Below are 9,445 nucleotides of genomic sequence, written 5' to 3' on the forward strand. Positions count from 1 at the left end.
TCTCAATCCCTGCCGAACACACAAAGAGCGTAATGTCTCCCTCAAGGGGCTGTTATTGTAAAAAAACGAAATTTAGCCTGAATGCACTGTATGTCGCTTTGGATAAAAGCGTCTGCTAAATGCAGAAATGCTAAATTGTGGTTTTGATGGATCCCAATCCCAATCCAACTTCCAGTTAAAATATGTTAACACAGAAAATAGTGTTTTAACAGATTTTGCTAAATTATTCATGAAAAACACAACACAGGCAATATTAAAATTCATAGAAAATTGTCCCAGCTTTAATATGTGATCATGTTATGTTACAAAAGTGCAATTGTCCTTCATTTCCATCAGGTGTATTTCAGGCATCTTGCTGAAATAGAGCAACAAAGCAAAATGTCAAGATGCTAAACTCTCAGTTTGACCTCATTTAAAATTGTTTTGAGAAATGTAGGAGAAAATATGACGATTCTTACCAGTAATGCACGTCCTCTGGTCTCAATGGGCAAAAATGCCACTCCTAATGCACAAATCACACACGCTGTGGCGAAAGGTGTCAGGGCCAGAATTACAGACCTAGACATTAACACCTATGACACACGCAAACACAGTGTTATCTTTGTGTAAATCAAATGTGTTGAGCACACATTTGAACACAAATCTTTATGTACACACACACACATATGCAAAGTAAAACACATAGAGCACCTGTGCAATAAAAGGTGCGATCATTCCTCCAACTCGACTGAAGGATGTGCAAAAGCCCATTCCAATCGAGCGCACAGCCGTGGGATAAACCTGTACACAAACACCAAATTTTGTGGTGAACTCTTCAAGAGTACTGTAAGTGGAGTGTTCATACTGTACGTCGGGTCTCACCTCTGCTGTGTAAATGTAGACCACATTAAAATTCATGGAAACCACAGAGCGGAGAAGGAAGAGCAGTACAGTGAAACCAAACCTGCAGAGGGAGAGAAACATTTTTCAGTTTTCTACTTCAACTGCACTTCTAACATGTGGTCACAGGAGGGCCACTATAGGTTTGAACACCATTATTGTGAGTAACTGACTGTGCATACAAGCATACTATCGTACTACTTTTATTATATCTTCAGCATAGTTTATGTACACTGTTTATAGTATACATACAATATGTAAAGCGATTTTATTTTTTAAAGACAATCTAGACATACACAACTCACTTTTTGCATTGAACACAAAGAACACTAATAGTATCTAAACACATATGGCACTATAATTAATTACTACAGCAATAATAAAAGCAGTATGTTATTACAAGCAGGTACAAAATATATTTAAACATTAAGTGCACACAGAATTACAAACAAAAAGCAATAAAATAAATACTGTGATGTAAAGTGGGACTAGTGAATCGCAATGTCATTTTAATATCGTTAATATATTACAGCTTTATATTTTATATATATTTGAAATATTCCGAACTAGTATATATTTTAAATATTTATATTTATAAAATGTATATATATATTTGCTGCTTTCAATTTATTTGACATTTTAGTAATTCTGTTGTGTTTTTGTTAAATTTTTATTAGTTTTCGTTCTTTATATATCTGTAAAGCTGTTATTAAATTTATTTCAGTTTTGGTTATTTTAGTAAAAAAATTATGCCTTGGCAACTCATTGGGGAAAAAAGGCTAAATATTAAATATTATTAAATAAATGTGTGTGTGTGTGTGTGTGTGTTTATATATATATATAAATAAATATATATATATATATATATATATATATATATATATATATATATATATATATATACAGTATATGTAAATAAATTAAATAACAAAAATGCTTTTTATACTTTTAGTTATGGTTAACAATAATAACCCTGATGAAAAGCATTTGAAATCATTTTACAGAACAAATGAAAAATATACTGACCTTGTTGTGCAAATATTAACAAGCATGAAGAAAACGGCCGACATCACCTGAAGTATGGCCATACTGGGCTTCCGCCCAAATATATTTAACAAGCAAATATTGAGGGGTATGACTGAAGAGGAAACACATGGAAATACATACATTAACATTCGACCACACTGAGTATGTGAAACCAGATTGAGTGAAAGGTCAAATGTCACTCACGTGCCACCTCGCCTAGACAGCTGATGAGGAGAGTCTGGTAATCAGCCATGTTGAATGGGATGCAGTAACACAGCGCCTCCTCCTGGTTGTGTTTGATCTGGTGCTCTGGATCAGCGTCCCTCATGCACAGAAGATTCTTCTCCAATAACTCAGAACTGCTCAGAACCGAGCCATAATAGGAGAAGGAGGCCACAAACCTGTGGAAGAACAATGTTTCAAACATCTAGCACAGTAACCAAGCAAGTGTATTTGCTGATTCCACACACACAACACCAAAGAAACAAACCAAAGGGAAGTGTGTCGGACATTACCATGAATACCACAGCAAAAGTGATGTTCTTCTAAAAGCAGGGCTGATCAGAGTGACAGCATTTCCTCTTTCTGTCTGAATACAAACAGTCCTGTTAGTTGCACTCAAGTGCGTTTACACTCACTCATATACATGCAAAGATGATCATTAGATGAGAGAGATGAGTGCCTTTTTTTTACTTCACTTCATAACCATTGAATAAAAACAAACCTACTGTCTCAAACTATTTATATATTTTGAAATCTGGCTTCATTATTACACATTACATAAAGAAGTAGATCTGTGTGTATAGGATATGAGTCTGTCTATATTTTTTAAATAATGTACACTATATCTGCACCATATTGGTTATTGGCTGATATTTTTTATTTATCCGTAAATATTGTATATTTAATTTTGCCATGGTCATTTTCACTATTTTTTTATTTTATTTAAATGTCCTAATGACGTTTCTCATCTTGAAAATGTGATCGTTAAATGTTATAATGTGATCTCGAGCAAAATTTCCATACACTTTGCTATGCTGTGATGCCTAAATTAAAATTATTAATTTTTATATTGGTCATTTACAAGTTGCTATCATAATTTGAAAACAATTAACTATTGGCTTATAGTTTTTGTCCTACATTTTTACTATCAGAGCATCCTTATAATATAATCTATCTATATATTGCTGAAAATTATATTTAGCAATATAAAATTATTTATATTTTATTTACTTTTGCTTATTGCTTAACTGATACTGTTAGAGTCATAAAAGACACAGATAAAGAAAAAGGAACTTCTCATACTCACCACTTCAGGTTCCCGTAGTTCTCCTTCAGGTAAGATGGCGCCATTCATCTTTGCGATCCAGGTAAGTGTAGACATAGCTCCTTGTATGTTCCCTGCTGAGACCTGGAACCGTGCAGACTCAGGAATAAACTAAAAAAGGAAAAGAGTGCGCAAGTAAGTCAAAGACAAACATCTACTTCCATTTTCCCCAGCATGTTTCAGCACTATTTAAACAAAACTCACCATGAAGAGTCCAATGAGAATGATGCTGGGGATGATAGAAAAACGGATCATCCAGCGCCAACCCATTGTGGGCACCACCGTCATGCCGAGAATAATAATAAGCATAGATCCCAGCATCCAGAAGATCTGTCAACCAATCACAGGTAAGGTCAGTATTGTTTCCCAGGTTTCCCAGTTGAAGGTCAAACATAACTTTACATTTTGCACTCACTGAGGCAAGAGGCAGCAGATACGCTCTGTATTTGGCCGGGATGAATTCAGTCTTTAAGACAAACCTTTAGAAAGAAAATATCAAATAATTTGAAGAATAATTCAATGCATTTGAATCACTGTTATTATGCATACTAGAAAATCAAGGCCGCCACAGTTTGTGATCAGTGAAATTCCCAGTTATTACTGGCTCAAGATTTAAAAAATATCATTAATGAATCATTCAAATCTATTTGTGAAACAGTTTGTGAACCAGTTAGTTTAAAATAAAAGGACAATTCGCTCACACATCAACATTTCTAAGCCTTTATATACATGTATAAATGTATATGACTTCAAAGATTTAATCAGTTTCCATAACTGTCCAGGCCTGAAAAAGGAAAAAGATTTTCTGTACATATGTAAATGATGAGGAAATATCTGCACAATCTCACCCCTGAGATGTTCCCGCGACACCGCAGCCCACCATACAGCGTAGGAAGATGAACCAGCCATAAGATGGAGAGAATGAAGTGAGCAGAGAAAAATATGATGCCCATATAAAGCCTCCAAACACCACCTGTGCACAAAAACAAATCTTTTCAACAATTTACCCAAAATCCACACTCTAGCACTTATGTGTCAAATGAAACATCGCCAGACCTTCCAACGTCCATATTTGTCAGCAACATAGCCACAGAGGACCCCAAAGACCATGAAACCGAGGAACACCATCTAAAACCATACACATACACAAACTAAATAAGTATATATAATGATTATATATAATAATAATGATTATTTCTTTATCTTATAGAAAAAAAAGTGTATAGGAAAAAGGTGTGCAAGTATTTTACACAACAATTTCTCTCAGTTTGCATATAAATCTGGGACAGAAATTAGTTTTTAACATGAAATTCCCTTTCAAAAAGATACCAAACTAGTCAGACGGTCACATGTGCGTATCTTGCACTACAACATTCCATTCCTTTCAAACTTTAGAGCGAAAACAAAATAAAGGGATCTGATTGGACGAGCTCCTCACCGTGGAGACGAGGGCCACCTGCCAATCCTCTAGATGCCATTCGCAGCGGATCTCAGGAGAAACCACAGCCAACAACATGATCTCCAACGCCTCCACTATCTACACACACAGCACATCAGCAATGAAATGTGTAAACAGTGAAAACACAGTATGCTGGTTAATGAATTACAAAGATGCAGTTTTCTTACATTGGCACTGCCCATGATGACAAAAAGCAATATATGGAAGCGTCCGAAGCCGATGCTCTCCACAGCCTCCTCCACGGTGTAGCATTTTGGTTCTGCTTGGGCTACAGAAGTCAAAAATCAGTTGAGATGACTATGTTATGAATGTTACTTGGCTGCTCACAAGCAGAGTAGTATAAACACAAGTGCTTTGTTTTAGTTGTATTGTTGGTTTGTTCTTCACCTTTGGCCTCCGTAGCTTCAGCAGGAGAGTTATTACTGCTATTGGTGTTGATCTCCTCCTCCAGCTCCACTTCCTGAAGCTGGATGGCATCGACCAGCTGCGTCTTCATGGAAGACGAACGCTTTAATGCCATCCTGTTTGAAAAGTCTACTTATTTCCTGAATAGTAGGCACTGAAAAGGGTAAAACTTTTATGTTAACAAAAAGGTAGACCGAAAAGTAATAAATCAATATTTACATGAAAGTATGATGGTTATAATTTATGTGTTGGACATGGTGTCAAGAAAATACCACGTTTTTCTGGTTATTTTTGGACATACCATCATATTTCTGGAAACCATTAAAGATAATACTATGTTTTGGACATTTAAAATGGTTATACCATTTTTTTCTGACACAGTACCATGGTATTCGCCTATTTTTGGACATACACCATGGTTACAACATGTTTCTGGACATGTAATACTGTTTTTGTACATGAACAATGGTTACACCATATTTTCTTGTGATTATAAAATCAAATCAAATAAATTATGGTTTTAACATAGCTGTTAAACATAGTGCCAAGGTAATATGTTTTTTTTGGTCTTAAACATTGTTAAACCATGTTTTTGAACATGGCACTGGTCTATTTTGTTGCACCTACATCATGGTTATATTACACACATACCATGACAATACAATTTTTGGACAAGAACAATGGTTACACCTTAATTTCTTGGACAAATACCTTGGTAATATCATTATATTATTTGATAACATTACTAAGCAAATATAATGGTATATGGATAAGATAATCATTCAGTAGCATTTCATGACTTCTTGAGACCTTTACTGACTGTATTTTTAAAGTTCTGTATTAATTTTGTCACAATCATATTTTTGAGGGACAAAAGTAGGCTACATCAAAAAACATTTAATACATTTATTTTAGAAATGTCTGAGTATGTGAGAATAATAAAATAAATGCTTACTATAACATCAGATGATGAATTGAGGTCATCAAACACGATTTTCTGTCATGTCGACGCTTTTCCCATCACATCTCATCCAGATTAGTTACTGTACTTCCCCTACAGTCACCTGTTCGAGAATTCCCGTATGTTTTGTCAAAACCTTTCAGCGATTTATGCAAATCAGTCTCACGAAGCGCTGATAAAATAGGACCAGCAGATTTCAAAACTATAAATCCAATATGTATCTATTACGAATGTACTATAATCTAACGTCTGTCTCTGTAAGAATGTTAAAACTCCCTTTGAAAAGATGCATCACCCGCCGCTCCCGCAGTAACACCCGAATACACCTGCCGACAGGTAAACCACGTCACACACTTCTCTATAGAAGGGGTTCGGCTTAGCATTTAAAGGGCCATGTCTTTTTTTTCTGAGGAGATCGGGTTTCTTTGCTGTATTTAAAGGAACTGAGGGCTATTTAGTAAAAGTGGACAAACAGGTTTAGGCCAGTTTTGCTTTTCTCCTTACTCTACTGACCTATATCTTGTAAACAGTGCTGTGGACACTGTTTATATTGTAGGCTACATATGGATTCACGTAAAAGAAAACAATGTAATTCCTCGGACCTGTTAGGCAGGTGACATGAGTAATGTTACAGGTTTTTTTAGGGAACAGGGAGTGGTGAAAATATCCCGATTGGCAACATTCAATTCATTCGCAAAGTAGTGATGTCCGATTCGTGAATGAATCTTTCTTCTGAGTCGAATCCTTTTCATTTACGTTTAACGTGTTTACAGACCAGTCCGAACAATTGTTTACGAGTCAGCAAATCACTACGTAAAATAGCCCAAACTTTAAGTACTAAATTTAGTCTTGAAAGTTTAGAAAGAAGCATTGTATATCGTTTAGGTAATATGTGCACATGTCTAGGGAGTCTACTCTTAATGAATAGCCTAGGTAAAACATTAACCTATTTGACTACAAGAAAAGTAAATAAATCACTGGTATGTTTTGTTTACTTGTTATAAATTGGCCCATTGTATTTTATACGATTTTATTTTTATTGAAGCCTTATTATCAACCATATCTGAATATTGATCTATTGAGTAAAACATAGACCGATAAAACCAATAGCTTCAAATACATATCTTCTTTGTAGATGTATTCTGCATTGCAGATTACAAAACAATTGACCGTTACCCAGCACTGACACAAAAGAGACATCATTGACGGCACATTGTTTATTATTTAATTTACACAACAATATAGAGACATTAAACATCAAATACTTGGATGCAGTTGGCAGAGACCAAGAGAGAAAGAAATAAGACAGAATGAGAGGAATATACGTATGCCGATAGGATCACAAAGATGGTGTAAGCATCTTCAACAAAAAGATGAGAATATTGTTACATTTCAGGTAGTTTACATGAAATGAAAAATGAACTTTCTGTAAGACTTCGTTTACATTCCTATTACATCCTCTATGGCACCAACATAGGGACAAGGGGAGGTATACTATTGCCCACACACACACACACACACACACACACGTTGCATTCAGTTAATTTTAGAATTTGTACATTGAAATTGCTATAAATGTGATTAAGGTTAGTTCAGTGCTGTAAGGTTTTGATGGTTTCAGAGAGTCACACACACACACACACGTTGAGTAGCACCATGTTAATCAAATGACTGTAAATATGACAGTTATTCTCAACCTAGTCGTTTATTAATGCATACAGTTAAAAAAATAAGCAAAATAAATAAATAAATAAATATATATATATAAATCCCAGTTGGTCTTTGCAGTGGGAAAGAGGGTCTACCAATGATGTTTGCCTCGATCTTACTGTTCAACTGTAGACTACATACTGAATATTTAAATATGGAGAAATGTCCATTTACATATTAATACACTTTATATATGATATATTTTAGTCGTAAATATTGATTTTTTAAATACTTTCAAAAATATTATTCAGGTTTATAAATGACAAAATACTTTTTTTTTTCTTTTGATGATGATCAGGATGGTTTCTCTGTGCTTTGACCACTGGTTTTTAGTCTCATAAACCATTACATAGTAGTCTTTCAACGTAGGCTAAATTCTATCAAGCTTGTTTGTATTTTTCAATATTTTTAGATTATTAGCATGCCCATCAAGACATTAGCACACAAAATAAACAAGGAAGAAATAAAGCATAATCCATTACTTCACATGCATCCCCATTTAAGGCCTTCCAGGAGTCATGATCGATAGAAAAACAGAAAGAACGAAAGGAAGGAAAATGATAGAAGCAAGAAAAGAGAAATATTAAGGAGAGAAAGAAATAAAAAAAGAAGAAAGAAATGGGTTTCCACAACTCTTTGTTCCATGAACTTTCAAGTCATTTGTGATTATTGGATATGGATTTTTAAAAGCATTTTATTGCACTCGCAAAAAAACTATTTCAAGTTAATAAAATAACTTGTAGGACTCTAGAAAATATTATATTAATTACATCAGATTTGATCTTTTAATGAACAATTTTCAAACACAATATTTCAATGATATTACCAGTTGTGGAAACCCAGTACAAAAAAAAAAAATAATAATTAGAAAAAAAATCTAATCTAAAAAAATAAAGAGATTAATAAAAATAGGATTAAATTTATTTAAAACAGAATACTGATCAAGGCCTTTAACCTCAACACATTTCCTTATAGGAATCGTTACAATACCTCTGTGCAAATCCACATGACCAAATACATGAAAATACATTGCAAATGCCTACTGAATTACGAAGCTAAATGAACTATATTCCTCAACAGTGATTTGGTCTTTTGTTTTTTTAGTCCCATAGCAACACTTTTCCCACACCTTTAAAACATTACACTTTCATAACAATATAAAATAAATACAATCTAATATGCTTAACATATATTCTAACATATAATCAGATTGTGCTCAATGAGTTAATACATCAATTTGCAATATATATATATAAATATATATATAATATATATATATATATATATATATATATATATATATATATATATATATATATATATATATATATATATATATATATATATATATATATATATACATATATTTAAAAATTAAATTTAAATTTATGCATTTAGCAGATGCTTTTATCCAAAGCGACTTACAGTGCATTCAGGCTATCAATTTTTACCTATCATGTGTTCCCGGGGAATTGAACACCCAACCTTGCGCTTGATAGCGCAATACCAATTGAGCTACAGGAACACTTTTGTATATGAACTCACTTGTATCTTTCTTCATATAGTTACTGTATAGTTGTCTCTCTTTTCCACTAAACTCTTTAACTGATTGACTTCCATCATCATAATGATATGAATGTGCAAAGATGAGAAAATGTGCAAAATGAATATCCATAAA

General features: G+C 33.7%; 1 protein-coding gene across 1 annotated transcript; it reads right to left on the reverse strand.

Annotated features, from left to right (window-relative positions):
- Positions 1-253: 253 nt before the first annotated feature.
- Positions 254-6,435, reverse strand: LOC132106254 (putative transporter SVOPL). Its single transcript, XM_059511891.1, has 16 exons — positions 6,052-6,435; positions 5,079-5,250; positions 4,859-4,959; positions 4,671-4,769; positions 4,289-4,360; positions 4,081-4,205; positions 3,648-3,711; positions 3,437-3,562; positions 3,215-3,343; positions 2,421-2,494; positions 2,110-2,306; positions 1,906-2,017; positions 862-943; positions 691-780; positions 459-572; positions 254-355 (listed from the first exon to the last, which is right to left on the reverse strand). Exons 2-16 carry the CDS (start codon positions 5,209-5,211, stop codon positions 344-346), a joined length of 1,530 nt encoding a protein of 509 aa, XP_059367874.1. The 5' UTR covers positions 5,212-5,250; positions 6,052-6,435; the 3' UTR covers positions 254-343.
- Between the last annotated feature and the right edge of the window lie 3,010 nt (positions 6,436-9,445).

This window comes from Carassius carassius, chromosome 26, assembly GCF_963082965.1.
Source record: "Carassius carassius chromosome 26, fCarCar2.1, whole genome shotgun sequence".
In the NCBI taxonomy this organism is placed as follows: Eukaryota; Metazoa; Chordata; class Actinopteri; order Cypriniformes; family Cyprinidae; genus Carassius; species Carassius carassius.

Coding starts and splice junctions, on each gene's coding strand:
- LOC132106254 (XM_059511891.1), bottom strand. CDS start 5,211: ATGGCATTAAAGCGTTCGTCTTCCATGAAGACGCAGCTGGTCGATGCC. Junction 4,206..4,288: donor ACAAATATGGACGTTGGAAG/GTCTGGCGATGT, acceptor TTTTGTGCACAG/GTGGTGTTTGGAGGCTTTAT. Junction 3,344..3,436: donor TTCTCATTGGACTCTTCATG/GTGAGTTTTGTT, acceptor TTCCTTTTTTAG/TTTATTCCTGAGTCTGCACG.